This window comes from Primulina tabacum, chromosome 13 (genome assembly GCF_025594145.1).
Source record: "Primulina tabacum isolate GXHZ01 chromosome 13, ASM2559414v2, whole genome shotgun sequence".
NCBI lineage: Eukaryota > Viridiplantae > Streptophyta > Magnoliopsida > Lamiales > Gesneriaceae > Primulina > Primulina tabacum.
Genome location: NC_134562.1, coordinates 36553519 through 36578761, shown reverse-complemented (window position 1 = coordinate 36578761; position 25243 = coordinate 36553519). Strand labels below are relative to the sequence as shown.

General features: G+C 37.1%; 1 protein-coding gene and 2 pseudogenes across 2 annotated transcripts; 2 read left to right on the top strand and 1 right to left on the bottom strand.

Annotated features, from left to right (window-relative positions):
• The first annotated feature begins 366 nt into the window (after positions 1–366).
• On the top strand, positions 367–3585 carry LOC142523187 (uncharacterized; annotated as a pseudogene).
• A 1507-nt stretch (positions 3586–5092) lies between these two features.
• On the top strand, positions 5093–8471 carry LOC142522816 (BTB/POZ domain and ankyrin repeat-containing protein NPR1-like; annotated as a pseudogene).
• A 1718-nt stretch (positions 8472–10189) lies between these two features.
• On the bottom strand, positions 10190–24778 carry LOC142522754 (DExH-box ATP-dependent RNA helicase DExH6). 2 transcript variants are annotated; one of them, XR_012814521.1, is made up of 15 exons: positions 24530–24778; positions 23905–23995; positions 23488–23800; positions 23307–23381; positions 22915–22959; positions 15828–15918; positions 15663–15721; positions 14865–15023; positions 14196–14248; positions 13931–13964; positions 13716–13805; positions 12639–13643; positions 11261–12349; positions 10889–11133; positions 10190–10807 (listed from the first exon to the last, which is right to left on the bottom strand). XR_012814521.1 is itself a non-coding variant. In XM_075626283.1 (15 exons), the coding sequence occupies exons 1-15, from the start codon at positions 24672–24674 to the stop codon at positions 10680–10682; spliced, it is 3627 nt and encodes a 1208-aa protein (XP_075482398.1). In that variant the 5' UTR covers positions 24675–24776; the 3' UTR covers positions 10190–10679. The 2 variants fall into 2 exon arrangements, 1 of the variants encoding a protein (XP_075482398.1); XM_075626283.1 differs by having other exon boundaries at positions 10889–11138; positions 24530–24776.
• Positions 24779–25243: the final 465 nt, after the last annotated feature.

Here is a 25243-nt window from a genome sequence, read left to right as displayed (position 1 = left end):
AAATTTTAATTTGTGATATAATTTTTTCTTAAATATTATTAATATAAATTTAAAAGTAACTTCAATAATTTATTTATTTTAAAATAATTTTTTACCGTGTAGTGACTAATTTTTTTTAAAAAAAATTATTTTAGCGATGCAAAATCGTCAGATTGTCGTCTCTATCCTTAGTCACTAAAAAGAATAGTGATTATTCAAATTTCATTTAAAAAAATCAGTTTGATGTTGACTTCAAATTTCGTTTTTCTTTCTACTCAATTTAATTAGTTAGTTTATTTTGATTATTTAAAAATAATTATGATATTTTGGTAAATAAAAAAAAGTTATGGACGTTCTTATCATTTATTTATAGACACTGTTAATAATTCTGGGCAGACATCCATCCACATTTATTACAGATTCACAAAGATTCTTGGAATCAAAGACGCTTAGACGAGCGTAAAAAACCCGCCTCCGTTACTTGGGTGTTGGATAATGTCAGCATAATTGGTTCAGGAATACAAAACTGTATAAAAAAAAGGAAAGCCGAAAACCCATTTTCAGTCCCTTTTCTCCGATTGTCTTCTGGTATGTGTAGCTAAAATGTTATCTTTGCTTCTATCTTTCCTATTCTTTCTTTTTATCTGGTTTCCCCGTGTGATGTTGTGTTGATTACATCCTCTGATCATGATTACATGTAGTAATTTGTTATGTTGTTGCGGGGGTGCTCTTCTTTAATCGTGATTACTGGATTGCCTGAAAAGTTTCTTGGGTTTGTTTCTTTTGTCTTAATGAAGAGCATGCAATTCCCTCTTCTATTGATATTTGTATAATCTGTAACAAGGGATGCTTGACTTATCTTTGATTTTATTCTATGCTTCTAGTTTTGTTTTTAGTGCAAGGACGATGTTAATTGGGAGCCAATTTTGAGGAAACTTTAACAATAAAGCAACTATTGTGTTGAAGCAGGAACATATATTGACGCTGCCATTTTAAGAAACTAATATGGTGATCAGATCTACCCAAAGCATAGTTGAGCTGCTTCCACAGGACTATGTATTTACCGATTCCCTTGTTGTCTACTCTTCTGTCATCATTGGCATTATTGCTTGCAAAATGGTATGAACACATAAGTCCTTTCCATGAATCAAATCTCAGTATTTTTGGACCAATTATGTTCGTTGAACCACGTCCCTTTTTTGGTTAATGATCTCCTATTCTCCTTAGCTCTAGAATGCACGAAATCGTTCATACTTATCATAATGGGTTGTTTTGTTTTAAAATTCATTGATGTTTAGGTTTATGGTCTTAGCCGGCTGGTTGGTGCAGTTTACTTCAAAAGCTATTTTGGCCTTTCAGAATCTCCACAAATTGAATGGAATAACCGGTGACCTTTAGCCCCTGAACTTCACCTTAATTTCTTTGCTTGAATTTTAAATTATGTTTACCTATTTTGCAGAGCCATGTCGACACTTCATGCCATATTTATTACAAATGCATCACTGTACTTTGTATTCTGGTCGGATCTCTATTCAAACGACGAGTTTGTTGGTCCAATTACTCTTCGACGTTCGACATTGTCGTCATTTACTTTGGGAGTGAGTATATCTTTTCAAGATATTAAATTTTCAGTGTATTAGTATGCTGAGTTCAACTTTATGAGAGGAGAAGCATCCATTTCTGAAATATATCTGATACAACTCTAAGAGCTCCACTGCAGCAACACACAGAATTATGAAAAAAAAGAGACGGATCTCATGATTGAACTAAAAGAACAATGCTATGTTCAGTAGTCTTGCAGGACTAAGAAAAGAAAATACAATGAACTAAACTCTCCACACTCAAGAAGGAAATCCTCCTTGCCCTATCGAAGCTAGCTCTCACAAAACTAAATTCTCGTCTCTCTCTCAAACTCCCCCTCCCCCTCTTTTATGTCCCATGGCCATGCATAACCGTCTACTGCTCTCTCTTTCCCTTGTGCTTTTTTGGGCCCTCTTTGGTAGGCCCTATAGATTATGGCATCCTCTCTTGGGTTTCTGTTTCTCTTCCGGGCTTGAGCTCAATGATATTTCTTCCGGTAACAATATCTTTGACTATGATGGGAGGTTAGTGATTTGAACTTTGTTATACATGTTCCTTGAGTTCCATGTTTCCGGCGGGCTTGTGATATTTACACAATTACTTAATGAACTGAAAAAAATATTGCAGGCAAATGCCTTCAATCTCCAAAATTTGTCGTGTGTGAGATGCAATTTTAGACTTGAATATTCCGGGAATTCATTTTCATCTTTCTTTGATAGGTTTCTACCGGTTATTTCTTTTCTGATCTTGGCATGATATTTTGGTTTTATCCTTCTTTAGGTGGGATGGAATATGTAAGTGCCTTTGCTTCATTTAAGTACTCTGCTATGAACAGTCCACACAAAACTTTCAAAAATGGTATTGGCTTTCGATCATTCAGGTCATTCACCATCTTCTCTCTGTGGTGGGCTTGAGGTACGCCATGTTGACCGGTGAGGGACAGCTTTACAGTTACATGGTATTAATATCCGAGGCAACCACACCTTGGATCAATTTGAGATGGTAAAATTTCAGCTTTTGTGAGAAGTTTGGTCGCATCTGCAATCCTTTGATGTTCTTCGATTCTTTCTTTTGAACAGGTATCTAGATAAAGCTGGAATGAAGAATTGCAGTGTATATCTTAAGAATGGAATCATTATATTCATATCATGGCTGGTAAAAGAAGCAATTATGCCTTTTCTATTTTCCTTTTATGGATCAATTTCATTTGCAAAACCTTGTCTAGTTAGCATCTAAGCATGGTTTTTTAAACGCCATGTTAGCAGGTTGCAAGAATTTTATTGTCCGTTTACCTGTTTTATCATGTGTATGTGCATTATGGTCAGGTAATCCCGCCAACTTCATAATGCTGCCATAAATTTATTATGACATATTTGATTTTTTATGTTTCTTTACTCCATTTTTACATTGTATTAATCAACGGTGCATTTGGATCGAGACTGGAAATCTATGATTTAGAATGCATTTTCATTGTTTACATTACTTAAATAATGAAAATCAAATAGATCTCCTACTTATTTACAATACAATAGTATTATCACAATGAAAATGACACTGGTATTATATGAATATGAAATCTATCGTGATTAGTACAATTTATAGTATAATCAAGCCGGAGATGAATTTGAATTTCCTTTGTTTAAATTAACTGAACAATAAAAAAGCATTCGAAACTCGATCCAAATGCACTCTGAATGATAAACGAAGGATTCCATTCGTGTTATCCTCCTTGTTGGAATACAACAGGTGAAGCAAATGCATACAACTGGAGTGATGTATGCTACTTGTGGTTCCCTCTGCTTTATCTGTGATGAATTTGCTATGGTTTGGGAAAATATTCAAAGGGTTGAAGAAAACGTTAGCAAGAAGGAAGAAGAGCCCGTGAATAGGGATTGTGAATTTAATATTTTCTCAATAAATCTGTGAATAATTTGGAGAAGAAAAAAAAGAAAGAAGATGAGATAATAAATCATATATTTCTGTATATGTTACTTGAGACCTTTCATATATTTATAGATTCAGACAGTGACTTGCACTCACTTAATGGTTTTATTTCCCTAAATGGCCTTAAAGGAAATAACAGTATTTCCAAAGTTAAAATTGATCTGATAAACAAAAGTCTGATAAAAAAAAAAATCGACAAAACGTGTTCCCAGATTTTCAAATAATAGAGAAAATATTAGAACTATGCCTTATCTAATCTAATCTAAAAATATCTATTTATTATCTATATCTATACTAATATAAACGAATAATAGATATATGATTTTGAATTGTGAATTTTTTGCTTTAAATGTGACTAAATAATGTTCGGTCATTGATATACATTGAGTTATTGGTTTTTGTGTGGCTTAGCTTCTGTCTTGGATTGCTAATACTAAAATAATTTTCTTAGATAAATTTAATTAATTGTTATTATTGATACGGTTTTTGTGTCTTACTAATACTTAAAATATTAAAATTAAATTTGTCTTGCTAATAACGGTTTTGTCATGGCTCGATAATATATATTAAAATAATTTCCTTGGATTATTTTTATTAATTAATTATTAATTGAATTTTAATTATTAAAATTTCTGTTTTGTATGGCTTATTACTAATTATTGTATATTCTGCACGTGCAAAACACATATATATGATATAAGAAGTTTTATATTATAATATTTATTATATGGTGTTTTGTATGTGTGAGTTGAACCATTCATACATATTTTATTAATCATGTCAAACAGTACCTTGTCTATTTATTCAATTTTTAATAAGTTCATGAATTTCGAAAATTGATTTATTACATTAGAATATAATATCAAAATTGAGTAATTTAGCAGGATACAAAAAAAAAATATTTCTTCGCCGTTCATCTGTTCAGATATTGGCGACAAAACAGCCAATCCAAGAGCTTCTGGTTCAAAGAATCCAGACATCTTAATTCACGTATTGCATGTGCCATTACGCACACACGTATACACATATAGAAATAGTAATAAGGCGTGTATGATCCCTAAACATGTTTTGTGGTTGTTCACTCGTAGGAAACTATTTACTTGAGACAGATTGGTATTTGTCACTGACAAATCTTGTGTTCTTTGCGGTGCTGCGGAAGAATCGGCCGTACACTTGTTCTTTGATTGCCAAATTTCCAACCGATATGCGATGATATTCGCAACTGGTTAGGGATGAAGAAAAACATGGGTTCACCGAGTACCATTCTCAAGGCTTTTCGTAACCAGTACAATGGATCCTCCACTCTAGCTAGAATGAGAATTATGACTTTGGCAGGCTAATGTTTATCACGTTTAGAACATGCGCAAAAGAGTAACGTTTGAGAACATTCAACTGAACTATTAATGACATCATTAAGAGAATTAAGATTCACATCTTTAGGTGTATATCGAGTGCTACTAATATAGTTCTTGTAGGCGATGCTCGGTGTAGTTGTATTTATATTATTTTTTATCTAATTTAATAAAAGTAATTTCATTTAAAAAAAAAAGTAGTAATAATTCTATATTTGGTCAATCGTAATTAGACATGGAGAGAGAAAAGTTAAGGTTGGATTTGGTCAGCATAGCCCGTCTACTTGGAGCAAAGAAACAAACACAGCAGCTCCCCAATCCGACTCCTGATCCGTACGACCTTCACTGTCGTTTCCCAGAAACTCATTCATTAACATTTTTTACTCCATTTTTCTCAACTTTGAACGCAAGTAGTTATTGTATACGTGACCCTTTTACAGCAAAGTCAACTATCGCCACAACCCATGAACTTATTGGTTATTGAACAAATACTGCAGGTAACTTGGTAGAATTTTGCTACTTCTTTTCTGGGAAGTTCGGGAAGATTGTATTATATTCACCTTTCACGTTGGTTTAACTCTGTTGACTTGGGTTTTTATTTATTGAACTTTACAGGAAGCTTACTGTGACAATCAGGCGGGATCGTGATGAATAGTTTCATTCTTTAGAGGATAATTTGCTAGCTAGAAGAGCTGATCATGAGCCTATTTGTGGGCCCAAAAATTTAATTTTGTCTTTGCATATTGCTTGGCTTATCGGTGTGTAGCTTGTGATAATGAATAATTGAGGCGCTGACTTGCGGGCTGCCTGGGTTACTTTTGAGGTTTTGAGGAATTAGGAGTGCTGGAGCTTATAATATTGTACAATATTTTTTGCCTTATGTTATTAAAAAAAATCTAATTTTGGGTAAATAAAATCCAAGGAGCCTTAAATATGGAATATGACAGCGAGCTCAATTCATCATTGAGCTTTGCCTCCAACTCTCTCTTGTCAAATGGCTCAACTAGCAACAATATATCTTCCGCTGCTAGCTCCGAAGTGGGGACGAGTCTTGAATTACTGAGTTTGAGTAGACTAAGTACCGGCCTTGAGAAGCTCTTGCTTGGTGGTGACTTAGACTACAGTGATGCCGAAATAGAAGTTGAGGGGCACATTGTGGGTGTCCATCGCTGTATTTTAGCCTCCCAGAGTCAATTTTTTCACAAACTATTCAAAAATGTGAGTGTAGAATCTGTTAAGGAACAAAAACCGAAGTATGTTATGTCTGAATTGTTGCCTCATGGAAGAGTAGGATACGAAGCATTCATTGTTGTCTTGAATTATTTGTATACTGGAAAGATGAAGGCGAATCCAACCAAGGTATCAACCTGTGTTGATGAATCTTGTGCTCATGATTCCTGTGGCCCTGCCATCGATTATGCTGTGCAGATGATGTATGCTTCTGCTATATTTCAGATTAAAGAACTTGTGATGGTTGTTCAGGTCAGTTTGGCACTTGTCTCTGAATGCTGTGGTGACTATAATCTTGTCTCATATGCTTTTTTTCGGAGATGTGGATTCTGATAATTGTCTCTCTGTTTACTTGTAGCGTCGCCTTCTTAATTTTGTTGACAAAGCTTTTGTGGAAGACGTAATTCCAATTCTTGTGGTGGCATTTCATTGTGAGTCGAAGCAACTTCTTGCACATTGTGTCCAAAGATTAGCACGATCAGAACTCGACAACATTGCCATGGAGAAGGAGCTGCCCCGTGAGGTGTTGGCCGATGTCAAATCACTCTGCGTCCACTCTAAGAAAGAAGAAGAAGACTCGATCATAGCGGACTCGGTGAATGAGAAGAGAATCAGGAGAATTCACAGAGCACTTGATTCTGATGACGTTGTATTAGTGAAGTTACTTTTGGATGAATCCGATATCACCTTAGATGCAGCTTGTGCTCTTCATTATGCTGCTGCATATTGCAATCCTAAGCTTATGAATGAGGTTTTGAACTTGAAGAATGCTGATATTAACCTCAGAAATTCTCAAGGGTACACTGTACTTCATGTAGCTGCAAGACGCAAGGACCCATCCATAGTTCTTGGATTGCTTGCCGAGGGTGCATCTGTGTTTGATAGGACATGGGATGGACGTACAGCTGTGACGATATGCAGGATGTTGACGCGTCCTAAGGATTTTAACGAGGAGATGAAGCATGGCCAGGAGACGAATAAGGACCGATTGTGTGTAGAAATGCTGGCGAGAGAGATGTACAGGAATCCATTGGCTGGATATGTGTCAATGTCATGCATGATGGTGGCCGATGATCTGCACATGAGGCTTCTTCTTCTTGAGAATAGAGGTAATGATAAGTTATTAACTCAATATGCGTTGCCATGTCATATTTGTCCTTTTTTTTCCCGGGAAAACGATCGCAAACATGCATCAGGGACAGGGCTAGAAATTATAGTTAGGAAGTGAAATTATAAATAGTTGATCCTCACAAAAGTTGCTAGAATTGTGAGTTTGTTTGGAGCAGAAATTATCCGTGAATTTTGAAATGTTGGAGTCATATCATCATAACTTTGGACACAATGGCGGCAGTTTGATTCTATAACTGAACTCAGAGGCAATAATGATGAATTGTTAGTTGGGGGCAATTATGGGATATGGATAAGTAGAAATAGAAGTCCTATAGTCGTGTGTTGCTACCTATGTGCCTATGTGGTGTAATGATTGGTATATGATGATATGATTGTTGTACAGTTACAAATTTCTAAGCTGCAGCTTATACTTTATTCATCCAGCTCTAACGGATTCTTGCATGTATTCCGAGTCAATAGCCAACCAATTATCCAATATAGTTCTTTATAAAATTGGTGTTTACATAACAGTTGCAATGGCACGGACCTTATTTCCATTGGAAGCAAGATTAGCTATGCAGATAGCACATGCAGATTTGACACTGGAGTTTGCTGGGCTTTCGACATCCGAAGGTTCCTATGGGAACTTTAGGGAGGTAGATTTGAATGAAATACCGACTGAGCATGTTAAAAGGCTCCAGCAGAGGTTGCAAGCCCTGCAAAAAACCGGTAAGACACCGGCTCAAAAGTATTTCTTGAACTTAAAAGCATTCCACATTCACTTCCCTGTCGAATGCCACAAATTTTAGGATGCAAATTACATCTGAAAATTTATGTACGTTATAGCTCAGTGAATTAAGATTCAATTCTTGTTAAATGGCAGTGGAGACGGGGCGGCGATATTTCCCCTAACTGCTCGGAAGTTCTTGATAGACTGTTGGAGGACGACACTTTAGGGGCTCTATTACTGGAGAAGGGCACTCCAGAAGAACAAAGAACGAAAAAGATGCGCTTCATGGAACTCAAGGCGGATGTGATGAAAGCATTTGGCAAAGACATGGCTGAACATAAGCGGACAGGCTTTACAACTCGTTCCACTGTTTCATCTTCTCCAAAGGGTAGTGCAATAAATAATAAGGTTAGAAAAAGATACGAGAGAAAGAGAGTGTGAGTGTGTGTGTGTGTGTGTGTGAGAGAGAGCGTGCTTGAATTATCCAATCTTCTGAGTTGGCCTTAAATTGTAGAGCATAGAAATAATTCAAAGCTTAACAGGCATATAGCACTGGTGGATTTTTGTTATATGTACGTACACCTCTGTCTCAAGTTAGTAGGTATGTGAAGTGGAGCTGCACTCGATTGTGCAACTTATCTTTTGAATAGAACAAAATAATGAAGACTTAAATCAGTCGGATTAAATTAAACACAAGAAAAAGTTATATAAACATTCAAAGCATGTAAATAACATAAAGGTCCAACATCCGCATGGACTAATATCCATACTAATAAAATGTAATTTCAAACTGATGCAAGATCAGTTTTTTTTTATCAGTCTGTAATGAATCTCCTCTCTCGACAAAATGTGCCATCCAGATAAGGTAGATCCGATTTTTATCCTTCCTCTTGGGAATCACTCCATGACATTGCTTAGACTTTCATGATAACTCAAGCTTCAATTTCCAAGATCGTACGTCCCCAATATTTTTTTGTTATTAAAACTCCATCCATGGCAATATCAAAAGAATCTTTGATCCTCCCAAATTCACATTGGGCCTTGAATACAAGAATCCAAGAATGAAATCAATATTTTCCTCCCTCATTCTCTCCACCTCTTCTCTGTTATATTTCTCCAGAAACTTGAGTAGAAATCGAACGCTTGTTTAACTCTCAAATCATTGTTGATTTTTCAACGTGTCGCCTCACAAATGCAACCAAAAAAAAAAAAGAAAAAAGAGAAGGCCGAATCTTTCTCTTGACCTTACAGAACTCTTGCCATATACTGATATCGGATTTGGATTGGTAACAAGTAGGCCGAATCTTTCTCCTATAACTCATTACTATATTTGTTCGTTTTGTTCCAAGTGAATTTATTATCTAATATTTTTTTATGTAATAATTGATGTGTCATTACTGATTAATATAAATAATTATTTAAATACTCGATTAGTTCCTTTTCGTATATATCCTGCGTTTTTTAAAATGAAAAACAACTCTTCAAACTAAAAGGGAAAACATATAATTAAAGGCAAAAACTTGTGTGAGACGTTTTAAAAAGTCGTATTTTGTGAGACGAATCTCTTATTTGGGTCATCCATGAAAAAATATTACTCTTTATGTTAAGAGTATTACTTTTATTTATTTTTTTCATTTTGACTGTATATATTGTCATATAAAAAAACATTTATACTAAACCCATCATGGCACCAATGAAATTATCATCTCAGATAAATTATTTTACAAAAATATTTTTAACCATTTTTTTAAAATATATCTACTATATTAAGGGTGAGTAATGAGTATAAATAAATCACGAAATATATTGTATGTTCGTAAATAGACGAATAGGATATTAAATAATATGCATTGTTTTTAAAAATTATGAAGAATCGTCCAAGCGCACGCTTTCTATCTGGTATAATGAAGTAGAGGTAAATAATTAAAATACAGGTGAGAAATGTATGTGGTAAATGGCATCATATGGTTATTTTTTTAAATCACCATTAGCTTTGCTCCAAGAACTCTGGCAAATGAATGCCAAAAAATACATGAACAAACAAGTGAATAGACATCAAATATTTTTTCCCCTGAACAAATAATTTTCTATATTTGCGAAATTTGTTTTGAATTATCGATACATATGTGTGCGAGCGGGGTCTGTAAGTTTATATATTCCTATTACTAGGATTTTGTAATACTGTTGCCCATCACACAGAAGACGCATTAAGCAGAAAGTGGCTTCTATACCATTCAACTTTTTTTTTTAATACAGTTCAAACTTCAAGAACATGACTACACCGCCTGGAACTCGTGATTTCAGGACAGAACATTAAGGGAGAATTGGATCGATGATCTTACATGAATTTGAATTTTTTTTAAAAATAACCTGCGTCGTGTGTTTTTAGCAAGAGAAGATAATAATTAACTAATTGTGGAAAGAATGCTATAAATTTAAACTACCTGCTGCATTAATCAGTCTCAACTGCTAAATGTATTCAATCATATAGCTGAGTTCTATTGTGTATCAAGCGAAGTAACGCCAGTGTCAGACTAGCTGTCATGATATATGTTGAAGGCAGGAAAGTAAATTCAAAATGTAGAAGAGAGTAACCATGACATAAACCCCCAAGGCATCCGTCAATGTAGAACTAATAAGATGCCATTAAAGGCTGCCCATTCTTGGTTCAAAGATTCTGGCCCTGTAGTTGGTGAAGCAAGGAAAGCTGCTTCTAACTCCTTGTAAATGAGAAGATTTTGGTTCCCAGTTGATCATCTAAGTCCATTGCCACGCTGCCGCTTAGAACATTTTCCCTTTGAGGGAGTCTCATAAACGACTGATTCATGTGCAACCGCAGAGGAGCTTTGTGGCGCAAGCTTCTGACTTCTATTCATGCCACCTGTAGAGATAGAAGGTACCGGCATGATAACATTTAGATGGATTCTTACTATTCGCTAAGTTATAGTTACATGGGATTTACCTCCTTGATGAGAGGCAAAGTTCTGATGCCTGCCATGGTATGTGGAATTGTGTTTTGGCAACTGATTCATCCCCGTTTTCTTCCCATGATTTGGGTTACTGATATCAGTAGCACTAATCATCGAAGCGAGTGAGTCAACAGGCTCCAGTGGCAAAGTGATCCCTGACATACCATCATACGATAGGCTACAGGCTATTGCATACAAAGAGGCACCAAGATGTTCCGGAAGTAGTTTTCGAGGATGTCTGACCTACAAAGAACATGATAATCAACAAACTGTATCATGAAACATGAGCGATTCTATTAGTTCAGCCTCAAGAGGTCTGGGATTTGAAATGCAACGAAAAAAAAGTGAATTAGCAAGAAAATTACTTTGAACAAAATTGCAGAAGAAAGTCGCTCTCTCAGACAGTAAATTTGAGCAACATCAAGTGCTGTCGACTCAAAAGGAAGCCAACTATCAATGACAACTTTAACACCATTGTCGGGTGAGCTCATAAATTTCTCACCATGCTGAAAATTTGGTAAATCATAACTCCCTGTTTTATCTTCATCACTCTCAGCATCATCATCTTCATAGTCACTTTCATCATCTTCATCGTCATTTTCATTTGAGGGAGCCACTACAATCTCTTTGGCCAACAATAGTAATGGTAGTGGACCCACCACAGTACAGTTTCTAATGTGTAATCCACCGTCTCCACGGGTAATCTCATCAAATATGATCAGAGGTTGAGGAGTACATTTCCTCAGTGATAGCCTGAAATTGGTTGAATGGGGGTGCAACCTAACCTTATTGCCACCTGCAGTCTCCACGATAGCTCTCTTACAACTTTTGGTAGGAGCAAGCAGTCTTCCGACCAATGGATATAAACCAGCAACAACGATAGCGTGAATAATTCCAGGGTCCCGTGCATTTAAGCTACAACGAGACGCATCTTCAAGTATAAAACCAGATTGGACTAGTTCAGCCTCCAGTTGCTTGCGCATTCCTGATATCATTTTCATAGTGCTTGGAGATATGAAGTATCGAGAGCAAAATCTAGCTTCATCGCCGTTTTCACAGGCCATTTTCCAGCACTCAAAGGCTGCAATAATAGCTAGCTGGTCACCATGCCCACCATAAAATGAAGCCAGCTCCAATTTAGCAGCTGCAGCTCTCTTCCTTTCATTAGGTAATATGGGTAAAATGAATGGATCTCTATAATCAGAAGCACAAGCCAATGTCAGAGCCGGGTCAAGGCAGTTCAACAATATAGCGACAAATAGCATCTTGCTTGTTAATGGATGAACTGGCAGAGATCCAAGCTTCTCCCCAAGATCTGTGAGTTTTTCATCAGGCGTAAGTGCTCCGATATCTTGAAGAACAGTGATTGCATTATGTATTGTTTCATAAACTGGAGAATCTAATGTTTTCTGCAAAAAATCTTCTATTTTGCAAGATGGATCAACCAGCTTCACCTGTCAGGGAAAAACAAGAAAAATTGCAAGATTTCACATAAACTTGAGACTCGCTTATTTGGAAAACACAAGGAACCTGAGGCAGAAAAATTTGCAAAAGTCAGCCACTTTCTTTTTCTCCCTCTTTTTATTTAGCTTCATTTAACGGCACTAGTGAACGATAAAGAAGGAAAATCGCCAAGTGACTCTTCCCCAGGAAAATATTAAAGCCAGCAGTAATGAATTGCATCATACATTGATCTTTGAGAGATATTTTGCATTCCATCACATGTATGGATGGAATAAGTACCTGTAAACATAGCTCTTCTATTGGCATTCTCTTAATCTCCGGAACCTGAAAATCAGGCAGTGAAGAAGCACGGAGTTTTGAATAAAGATGATAACAAATTCCTGGTTGGCACCTTCCTGCGCGTCCCTCTCTTTGTTTTGCACTTGCTTTCGAAATCCAAGAAGAATGAAGAGTGGATACATTATTATAAGGGTCGTAACTTTTTTCTTTCATTCGTCCACTGTCTATAACATAAACAACATCCTCAATGGTGACAGATGTCTCAGCTATATTAGTTGACAGAACTATTTTGCGGCATCCTGGAGCAGGCCTTCTGAAGACTTTCTTTTGCTCCACTGCTGGCACCAAAGAATGAAGAGATATAATTACAAACTTGGACGAATCTTTGAAAAAATGACTAGCTAGTAACCTCTCTCTTGTTCTATTTATGTCATCCCAACCCGGAAGAAAAATGAGAATAGCTCCGTCCTTCGAGTCATCACATATTCTCCTCAGTAATTTTTCAATGAGCACAAAATCAATTAGCTCAGGGTCAACATTGGCCATGTACTTCTCAAGCAATATTTTATCCTTGTCTGAATAGGACAAGGGTTTCTCCATATGTTTTTTAATAATTTCGGCAGCCTCCCTATGATTATCTTGTTCAGCAAAATCTAGAGCAGTCTTATCAAACTTGGATCGTAAATGACAATCCACACCAAAAGAGAGAAGCATGCAAATATCTGCCACTCTTCCTTTCTGCGCAAATACCATTAGAGGTGTTTCTCCAGTTTTGGAGTGCTGGTAATTAAAGACTTTGGGATCTCCTTCTGATGATATAAACTCAAGGAGGGGATCAAACTCATCACTTGACAAAGCCAAGTCAACAGCCTCATCAAGAGCAATTTTGTATTCCTCGGTTAGTATTGAGCTCTCCGTGTCTTCGACATTTGTCAAGCATGCAACATCATTATTCCCAGTTGGTTGCACAATCGATAGTACATCCTCTAGGTAAAAAGCTTTTACCTGAAAGAGAACACTTATATATTAACATCATAAAAGTAAATAAAGACGAATTCTTAGAAAGAACAAACTTACAGGATAAGTAAACCCAGGGACTTGAACAATTGGGCAGCCACCAAAGTACTTTGAGAATCTCTCTGCATCAATTGTGGCACTCATTAATACCTGTTCAAAGTGAAAAAACTATCAGATCAGTTGAGCAAAAGCAACACCTGCAATAATGGAATGAACTTAGAAAAAAGGTAGACACTTTGCAAGTAAAATAAGATTTACCCTCATAAGGTACTAACCAGACGCAGATGAGGATATGAATGTAGCATGTCTCTGGAGAAAAAAGTATCAGAATCAGCAGAAATATTATTTAGCATAAGAGATAAAAAAAATTACATTTAATAGGTCTTTCAAATTAAGACCCGCCTATACAGTAACAATATTTAATTATAAAAATTAATCCTGATAGGATACCAAAATAAAATATTGTAAAACGATCCATCACAAGTCATTGGCAATTCAATCTAAAATGAAAATTTTGATAATCGATAGTAGGCAAGGCACCTGATTATTGCTAGCATAAAATCAGAGAAGCGGTCTCTTTCATGAATTTCATCCTACAAGTGAAAAGAAAAACAAATAAAGCCTGATTAATAGATCTGATAAACTCTTCTCATTTTTATGATTTATTAAGACAGCGTGAACACTGGTAGAGACATCCAATCTTAGAATTATATGAAACTTCAAAAAATTGAAGAAGGAAGGTATAATTGCTTCCAACAACACACTAGAGGCCATATAAACGAGTCAAAATCGGTCTAGATCATACTATAGTCAATTTGAATATAATCCGCCACAGAGGATTTCAGTGACTAAATTGGGTGAGGCCAGATCAATAAAATAATGGCAAGTCATACAGCAAGTTGTAAAAGCTTTAGAGCACTAGGATAATGGTAAACAATACATCTGCGATGACAATTTGTTTGGATGAATTTAGAGACACTGAAGAAAATAATTCAGAGAATTCCGCAAGAAAATTTGATGGTGTCAGAACTTTAAAAGAGAGTAATTATGCAATATGCGGCAGCTCATAAATTGAAGCATGAAACAGATATAGATTACAAGCAAATCCATGAAAAATAGTAGAAAGCAAAATAGTTCTGGTTTCAATAAACAGTTGCAGGGACAGAAGGTAAAAATAGAAATTTAGATGAGTTAAAAAAGAAGCAGTACCACAATAATGTGGGTTATGTCAGAGACCCCATTTGCCATTTTTTTGGAATCTTTTTTGTTTGTTCTGCCAATTCCTTTACCAATTAAAACCCTCAACAGCACCCCATTGGTGCAGAATACAAGAGATGAATGCCTCCCACCTTTGCTCTCCAGCCGTATCTAGCATGTTTCATGAAGTAGTCATTACGAATGTGCATGACTAGCATGACGATACAAAATTGGAAAATGTGATAAGATACAAGAGCATTAATAAACCAAGATGATGATGCTTGAAAGGAATAGATGGATCGTCACAATTTCCATATTTACCCCCTTTTTCCTAGCAACATATTTTCTAATAACATGCAATTCAGGCAACCTTCCGATTCTACCATCTATTAGCTAGAAATAACATATTTTTTCAATTCCTCTACTCTAAATCTTAATTTTCCTGCATCGAAAACCTAGGTAATAGATGAACATTATCTATTTGCTCAACTAATGTAATGACATGATTTGGTGTTCTTAGCAGTCGGGAATGTGTAAAATTACCACATCAGTAGATCATGTTTTGTTTAGTGCCATCCAAGTCCAAAAGGCATTTAAATAAGTAGTGTGCTCAGAAAGCACAAACAAGAAACATACAATCATATAGAATCAGAATATGGTAGATGTTCACAATCTTTGGTAAGCTAGGTAATTAAATGAAGTCAAGGAAATGGGAGTCATCTGGGTTGAGGGTCTGAGGCCTATTAAAACTAGGCATGTTGTTAATTTATCAGCAGTAACAAGACAGCAAATAGCCAGATCATGGAGTACCTTGTACCCCACGGAATTTCCAACATTTTCACCTCTTTCTGAAGCAATTCTTTCAGCCACTGCGCTTGGAAATAAGGTATTAGGCATTTACTAACAAGTGAAAATAAAAAGAACATAAAAGAGAACATTTGCATATTCAGGACATAGACAAATTTTAATATCAACCTGATGTGGCAGATATTCGCCTTGGCTGCGTACAAACTATTTTACATGTCTCTCCTTTACTCCATGCATGATCCAGAAGAAACTGTGGAACCTGAAATATTTTGACGGTGATGATATTCACTTGAACAATTACATAGGATATTTGAAGAGAAATAGTTAACGAAGTCCTATACAACCTCGGTTTGAGACAAGCAACAGGAGTACTTTTAGTCATAGAGAATGCACAACATGAAGCTTAAACTTTATTTCCAAGTAGATGACTATTTGTTTGAGAACCAATTGCATCCTTCCTTCTGCCTTATCTCACTCCCCCCGTACATACACAAGAGTATCAAGAAAAAGTTCTCCAGAAGAGGAAAATTTACAAGCTTTGAAACTTGAGAAGATAACACTTCTTGACCACTGTTACTACTACACTCTCTTATTCTATAACTTAAAAAACTCACGCCTCGTCCAAGAAGTAGTGCTATCTTTATACCATTTTCCTACAGTACTTACAGACCAGAGCAATGCACCAAATATACTGGATCACATGAACTTTTGGCATATAAAGTGAAGGGTTTTATGACTGCCTCAGAGAACAACAATTTAAACTGACTGATTCATCTAAAAAGGAATCTCTAGTGAGAGAATTTTTCAAAATGCTCTCTCCCACCGTTAGCCCATACCATTCGGATTCCTCTTCCATCAACCTAGATTCTTAACCCACTGAGCTTCAACTTTTCAATTTCCACTGTCGTCGGCGCCGGCTGACGGTCGTCGACGGGCCCCTTTTTCCGTTTTCAAATTTCAAATTTCAAAATCCAAAATTCGAATCTTGACGGTCCTATCTTGGAGTAACCAAGAGTTAATAGGCTGGGTTTCAAGATCTTCTCCGATCCGGCATTTTTCAGCAGCGGTCTACAATTTTTTCAGGATTTAATCTTTCGCCAGTGTCTACAGTGATAATGGCAACCAGATTCCAACAACGGGATAGAGAGGAAACAGTTAAGATCGAGTTTAAAGTGTTCTCGTTCGGGATGGTTAAAGGAGGCTCTTCCATTCGTTGTTTGGAAAGAACAAGGAATGCAAGCTATTTAATGGATTTAGATCGGGAGGAGGCTAGTTGGTTCAACTCAAAAATCAAGCAATTTATACTTAATTCCCAGTCTTCATCGGAGTTTTATCGATTCAGGGGTAGGAATGCGATAGTCACTTTACAGAAATTTGCTAATAGTAGAGGAAGATTCTTAGAGATCTCAAGATTTAATTCGTTGGGGAGGAAACAGATCATCATAGTGCCAAGCGGTCCCAACTCTCAAGGGTGGCTTAGAATCTCAATATTTTCAAAAAATTATTGGAAAGGAATGCTCAAAGGGGGGTTGATCCGACAACAGAACAAGCAACTAGTGAGCGTAGAAAAGGCCCATTCAGAGGTGATAATACTAAACAGGCAGCTCGGAATGAAGAAGGAAGGTACTGCCGAGAATTGACGAAGAATGATAAGGATAGTGGAACGAATACAACTCAAAGGAATTGGAAAGAGGCTCTGATTGTCACTAAAGGAAGGGCTAACCTATCATGGGAAAAGATTGCAGCGGTATTAGGCAAGGATGTCAAGAGAAGGGTCGTCATTTACCCGTTCAAAGAAAATAAAGCAGTTTGGTGGCCTGCAAATTTGAAGGAATTTTCCTACTTTGTTAATCTGCGACGAGGATTCTTTGAAGGTGGAATTTCATTATCTTTTGAAGAGTGGAGCCCTAATATCAACTCAGTTGATACGGTTTACAAGTGTTGTAATAGTTGGATCAGGATTTTTGGCTTATCATGGCATCTATGGACGATTGAAAATTTCAGAGTTATTGGAGAACGATGCGGGGGATTGTTGGAGATCAGCAAAGATACGTTAAATTTCAGACAACTAGGTGCAGCCAAGATAAAGGTTAAAGGAAATAGAGAAGGGTTTATTCAGAACAGAATGTCTATACTCTTGAATGGGGAACGTTCGGATGTTACAATTTTTGTTGACTCATTCGATATTAAGGCGTACGAAGCTTACACAAAACAAACTTACGCCCAAGCATTGATTAATGGCAAAAATACAGTGGCAGGGTGGGGAAATTCAAATGTCCCCAGGACTAGCAAGGATAAGGGGGAGCCTACTTGCTGTCACAAGGATAAGATGGGGGAAAAGCAAGGGATTTCGCATTCAACCTCAGCAAAAGCAGGGGTAGCAGTCAGCTCTGTGTCGGCTAATCATCGGATGGGAAGGAAGGTGGAGAAGATACTAAAAAGAATAGTACCAAAAGAGATACAGGACTTTACACATACTCCAATCCAATCAGTGTCAATTCAAGAAGTTGAAGAGACTAACCTACTAAATTTCAACGAGGTCGGAGGAAGGGTGAACATGGAGGAAGTTAACGAGGATGTTCTGAGCAAGACAGGGGAAATCGATCTCAATGATGAAGTTGATTTTAATTTCGATGATCAATAAGACGACATTAGGGAAGACAATCTTTATTTTTCGGAGGATGGAAGCGAAATATCATCATATTCAAACATCAAAACCAACACCGACACAGAGGATGTGGAGATTCATGAACTGTTCAAACAGGAAGATGAAATCCAAGAGCCACCTATTCTGGACAACACCAAACCTTTAGTGGGAAAGGTATTTTTCTGTTTCCCTTCATCGAGTCTTAATCATTCTTTCAAGCTTCACGTTCTTTTTCCCTCGTCTTTTCCTGCTTTGGGGTTTTCTAGTGGGTTGTTAAGAGGAGTGCAATCATACATACATGACAAGTCGGGTTCCGAGATTGAGGCTTCCAAAAGAATTGTGGTGGAGGTCAGTTGTAGGGCTAAAAAGGAAATTGGGAATGAGAGAACAGTGTACAATTCAAAAAATGGTGTTAAAAAGATTTCGGGCAGTTTAAGCAAAGAATTGAGCAGGCTTCAATGGGGGATCAATTATGAGAAAGGCTCGAATTCGAGGGGAGCAAACCGTTTGATATGAAAATATGCTCTTGGAACATTAGAGGGGGAGGGTCTTCCAGGAGAAGGGAACTAGTTCGAACAGTTATTAGAAAGGAAAATCCAGATATCGTTGTGGTTTTAGAGACCAAGAAAATGTTGGTTGATCGTTGCTTCGTGGCAAGTTTGTGGAAATCGAGATTCGTAGATTGGGTTACTTTACCGGCGGAAGGAAGATCAGGGGGAATATTGGTGATGTGGGATCCTAAAGTAGTCTTGGTAACTGACAATTTGATTGGGGATTTCTCACTCTCTATTGAAATCAAGTGGAAAGATGACTTCAAGTGGTGGTTCACTGCAGTGTACGGGCCATGTAAGCCAAGACTGAGAGATTTTTTCTGGGATGAATTAGCGGGTTTGCATTCCATTTGTGGAGAGAGGTGGTGCGTAGGAGGAGATTTTAATGTGGTTCGCAATTTGAGCGAAAAATTGAACAGCAATTCTTTTACCCCTAGTATGTATTGTTTTGACAATCTTATACAGGATTTGGAATTGTACGACCCTCCTCTATTGAATGCTAAGTTTACTTGGTCCAACTTCAGGACCAATCCAATCTGTTGCAGACTTGATAGGTTCTTCGTAACAGGGGGGTGGATGGATATATTTCCTTCATTCAGACATACGGTGCCACCAAGAATCACATCTGATCACAACCCTATTTTGTTAGACACGGCGAGACTGAGATGGGGTCCTACACCAGTTCAGGTTCGAGAATGCTTGGTTGTTGCACCACAAATTCAAAAAAGATGTCGAAGCATGGTGGAATACAGGTAACATACTGGGGTGGGAGGGTTTCAAGTTCATGAGCAAACTCAAAGAAATAAAATCAAAAGTCAAAAAATGGAACTTCGAGGTATTCGGTGATGTCAATGTAAGAATTTCGGAGTTGCAAAACAAAATTTCACAATTGGATGCGAGAGAGCAGGGGGGAAATTCGTATCCCAACTTACAAGAGCACCGAAGAGAGGCAAAATGTGAGCTGGAAACTTTAAACATCCGAAAATTTCAAATGGAGAGTCAAAAAGCAAAAGTCAAATGGCTACAAGAAGGGGACCAAAACACTAAGTTTTTCCACACATTGTTGACCGGCCGAAGGAATAGAGCAATTATCGAAAAGATAGAATTAGAGGATGGGTCGTTGGTTTCAGAAGAAGATGCAATTGAGAACACCATTGTTGGTTTTTACAAAAATCTGTATAGGGCATCGGAAGGAGACGGGACGGGTATTGAGGGGTTGGAGTGGAGTCCATTAGATTCGGTTGATGCTGAACATTTGGTGGTTAACTTTTCAGAGGATGAGATCAAAGGAGCAGTGTTTGAATGCGATGGAAACAAAGCACCGGGCCCGGATGGTTTCACGTTGGCCTTTTATCAGAAAAATTGGGATACAATTAAATCGGATCTTTTCAAAGTGTTCGCTGAATTTTTTGAGGGAGGAATTGTCAATGCATCTACGAATGAAACATATATCTGCCTTATTCCAAAGCTACAAGAGGCAATGAAGATTAAAGATTTCCGGCCAATCAGTCTAACAACAAGTTTATACAAAATCTTGGCAAAAGTATTGACTAACAGATTAAAGGCAGTGATGAGTAACACAGTAGCGGAAAATCAGTGTGCATTCATAAAAGGAAGACAAATAACGGATTGTTGTCTAATCGCAAACGAAGTTGTGGAGGAGTATAGAAGGAAAAAGAAGAAATGGTAGATTTTGAAAGTTGATTTGGAAAAAGCTTACGACAATGTAGACAGGAGATTTGTTGACTTTGTTCTTACAAAGAAAGGCTTCGGAGAAAAGCGGAGGAAGTGGATTAAGGGATGTATCTCTAATGTTGCTTTCTCGATATTTATCAACGGAAGGCCGAGAGGGAAATTTAAAGGGGAAAGGGGGCTCAGACAAGGAGACCCTTTATCTCCATTCCTGTTCAATCTGGTTATTGATGGTTTGGGGCGGTTGATCGACAAGGCCAAGCTGGAAAGTGTTGTAAGAGGACTTGTGATTGGGAGGGACAAAGTCGAAATTTCACGCATACAGTTTGCCGATGACACGCTCTTCCTTGTCCAATCCGAAAGTCATTTGATGGAAGCTGTGAGATTATTGAAATTGTTTTGCATGAAATCGGGGCTCAAAATCAACTTCGAAAAAACCTCAGTACTAGGCTTGAACTACTCGGATGAAGAGGTAGATGAGGTGGCAAGAAATATTGGGTGCAAGAAAGAGCAATGGCCAATCAAGTATCTTGGGGCACCTTTGGGAGGCAATCCAATGAAAATGGAATTCTGGGCACCCGTGATTTCCAGAATGTCAAAAAAATTGTCGAGTTGGAAAAAATCCTTCCTATCAAGAGGTGGAAGGTTGACATTAATTAAATCGGTCTTAAGTGCCATGCCAACTTACTTCATGTCCCTCTTCAAGGTACCTACTAGGGTGGCACAACTTATATAAAAAATGATGCGGGACTTTTTGTGGGATGGACCCGATGGGGAGGTTCAATCCCATGTTGTCGGTTGGGAGCAAGTGTGCAAGCCGAAAGAGAGAGGAGGACTTGGTTTGGGGAACATACGGATGAGAAACTTGGCGCTTTTAGGTAAATGGTGGTGGAGATGCGTGGTGGAACAGGAATCTTTGTGGAAAAAAGTCTTGGCAAGCATTTACGGGACTCAGGAAAATGGAAGCGATGGTGAAGAACTCGACTTTTAGAAGCCCATGGAAGTTTATTTCTCGTTCTTACTCGACTTGTCATCAGTTGATTGGCACGGTACTTAAGGAGGGGAATTTCTTACGTTTCTGGGAGGATATGTAGGTGGGTGTGGTGTCCTTTCAAGAGTTGTTTCCTAATCTGTTACGCATTTCTTTGTCGATTAACAAACCAATCAAACACTTCTATTATATTTTAGATTCTCAGGGTGTATCTAATATTCAATGGGATGTGAGGTTCAGAAGAGGGTTAAACGACGTAGAGTTGGGAGAGTTCACTGATCTTTTAGGTGTCTTAGATTCAGTTAGATTGAGCGTCAGGTTAGTGGACGTCCGGGTTTGGTTAGGAGATCCTTCTGGTGCTTTCTCTGTGTCATCTCTTTATAACTCTTTCTTTTCGAATAGTTCTATAGATGAGTTCCCATACTATTCTAATATCTGGCAAATACATGTACCACTAAAGGTAAAGGTGTTTTCTTGGATTGTGGCTTTGGGTAAATTGCAGACTTGTGATGCGGTGCAGAGACGAAGGCCTGTCTTTACATTATCACCACAGTGGTGTACTCTATGCAAGAAAGCTGAAGAAAACCAAGATCATATTTTAGTGCATTGTTCTTTTACGAATGGAATCTGGAACAAAGTCATGAACCACTTGGGATTCGAGTGGATTTTCCCAATGAGATCGAAAGAAATGTTCATCATGGAGTCAGGCTTCCTAAAGGGAAAGGGACTGAAGAAATTCTGGTACATAGTCGTACATTGCATCTTTTGGTCTATATGGTTGGAAAGAAACGGTAGAATCTTCAGGGATACAGAACAATCTTCGGAAGATTTATGGGAGACAATCAAATTTAGAGTGGCGACATGGACAATCAGTATACCACAATTTCAGCATATGTCGGTCTCGTACCTTGTTAGGGATTGGAATTTTGTCTATTGCTAGTTGTGTTTTCATAGGTGATACAAGGACTCTGTTGTATGCGCATTAAGCCTATGTAATGTGGAACACTCATCCACTGCACTTGTAACATTTTTACCAATATATTTAATCATAGTTTCTGATAAAAAAAAAACAATTTAAACTGACTGATTGGATTTTCTTTCAATTTTTTAAATCCATTATCTGCATTCTGTTCACTTATCCAACGGAACAATAGTAGACAAGGATTAAAGTGTGCTGTTCACAACTTTAACTTATCTAAGAAAAGTAACGTTCCATTAAGCAAATTCATAACAGCGAGAAAGGGAAAAAAGAACCAGAAAAAAAAAAGAATAAACCATGAAATTGCGTTATAACTCGTACTGGTCACTACCATGTCTTTTATGAGAGAAGGAGATGAAAAATAATAAAAAGTCAAGGGAAAAATGGCTGGCAACCTGTGTTGTTTTTCCACATCCAGTTTCGCCACAAATCAGCACAACCTGTTTCTCAAGATAAAGGCAAATATAATCTATCAGGGATAACAGGAACATAAGAGAACTCAAAAGGATTTCTAAGAGCATAGTGAACAAGTCGGCGTAGCAGAAAAAGTTCAAACCTAGCAGTGCCAGAAAACCAGCGGTCTCATCCAGCCAACAATTGAAATTTAAAAGTATATTTATTCTCTGTTTCTAGAGTATGTTGTGCACAGCTATTTCGACATTTGATTCTTTTCGTAATTGTAACTGTCATGATTGCATACTAACATGATTCACCACCCAGGAGAAGCATCAATGCATCATACACAAACATTTAAATTGCACAGAATTTAAGATTAACAAAGGACAACCTGATGAGACTCCACTGTGCGCGTAATAACATCCTTGAAAGGTACAATCGGAAGCTTGGACCTCTTTCCTGCAATCTGTGTAATGTAATTATAATAACTTGATATAATATTTGCAGCTAAACGTGATAATACTAGCACAACCACAAGATTAAAGAATCAAACGAACAAAGGAAAAAGAGACCTGTCTCAAGTTTGGGTCCTTCTCTATTCTGGAAGAAAGTGTTTCCAACTTATTTGCAATTTCAGAATTGGTCATCTGAGATTTAGCAAAGATATCGTCTCTCTTTCCTCTCACTTTATGGCTTGTTCCACTGCTTTCTACATGTTTATTATCAGCCACCTCCGCAGCATCAGGGGGATAGCGAGAGAAAAAATCCTGCAAAACATCTTTTGTATCTTTTGAAAATCTAAAAGAAACAACATTTTCTTTCCCTTTAACGGGGTCCAATCCCTTTTTGGTCTTATAAACAGACACACGTCGCTGCTCCCCCCGCCTACATTGAGCGTCATTCTTCAGAAAACGAAGAGGCTAGCCCCAAAAGTTTAGAGGCATAAGTCATAATAATCAGGACGCATATCAGCTTACTAACAGCCTTACCCAGAACTTTTGGAACTCATACCCATTTTCCTGCATAACATATGCACTGAAGCTCGCCCACGATTTGTCAGGTTTTCTTGAAATGTGTACACTGTACAAAAAACTTCAGATCTAAATCATTTTCTTCCAGAGAACTCACCAAGTTGCAGCTTTTAACGGTGGTAGAAAGAAGTAGCCCAAATAAGTTAATAATGTCATGCTTAAATATGAAATTTGGAAGTGATAAACCAAAGGTCAACTTTCTGAAGTGACAATCCAACTAGGAAAACTATAATCATGCTAACTGAGAAGAGACTTTCTAGCTAGCACTTAGCAGGCATGTGATGTTGGATAATGTCAATAATTTCATAAATTTCAACTACAAATCAATCATGCGCCAGATGATGCTATATTACAGAACATTCATTCGAAGAGGGATGATCATTCACTAGTTAATCATAATACATCAATGAACATAAACATACAGTCAATAACTCAAGAGGCCTCGATAGAATAAGAATATAGCAAATAGTAAAAGGTAAAAAAATTGCATCAAAAACACGCAGACAGAATTGACAAGCGCCCAACAGAAAAATGGAAACTAAAGAAGGGGTTTCGTCTCTTTGAAATCTGAAATATTACTCACCGTCATCGTTGGAAGTTCTAAAATTCTCAAGAATCTGGGCGATTTGAATGCGAGTGGATTCGGCCACGTTTGTGACCTCTTGGGGGTTTCTAGCTTTCTTCTGCCTCTTCTTACCTATTCCCCCGGCGGACGAACTAGTAGCCATTCTTTCTGATTCTGACAGACCTGTGTTTCTTGGGGTTGCTTCTTCTTCCCACTGCAGTCAGCTTCGGCTCTGATTGTGAGATTTTAGACATAACTCAATAAACGAGTAATCGACATTTAACCCTACTACTTTCAATAACTTTCATTCTACCAGTTTCGCAATTTTAACCAATTACCCCTTCAGAAATTTTACTAATTCCTCATGTTATATACCAAATTTTATGTAAAAGTTGAACTAATTCAATATATATATATATATATATATATATATAATTATCTGTGACGATTACGGAGCGCTAGTATATAGAATCTTTTTATTCATGTATATTAAATTCTTATATAAATTTAATTAAATATGATTTTATTATATTTACTTTAATTCATTTAGATAAAAAGAATTTACTTACCACTACAATATCTAATCTACTTTAAAAATTTAAAAATTCACATATTATCTCTACAATTACATATTTAATATAATTTCATTAATTATCAACTAAAAAAATTAATTTATTAATATCGTTATCCAAATAATAATCAAAACTAAAAAACAAAATGAAACAACTTGAT

What these genes read in the sequence shown, in the direction of transcription:
- LOC142522754 (XM_075626283.1), bottom strand. Translation starts at nt 24,674, where the DNA reads ATGGCTACTAGTTCGTCCGCCGGGGGAATAGGTAAGAAGAGGCAGAAG. An exon ending in GCACAGTGGAGTCTCATCAG is followed by an intron (nt 22,960 to 23,306) that starts GTTGTCCTTTGT and finishes CTTGAGAAACAG; the next exon opens with GTTGTGCTGATTTGTGGCGA. An exon ending in GAAATTCCGTGGGGTACAAG is followed by an intron (nt 15,024 to 15,662) that starts GTACTCCATGAT and finishes GAAACATGCTAG; the next exon opens with ATACGGCTGGAGAGCAAAGG.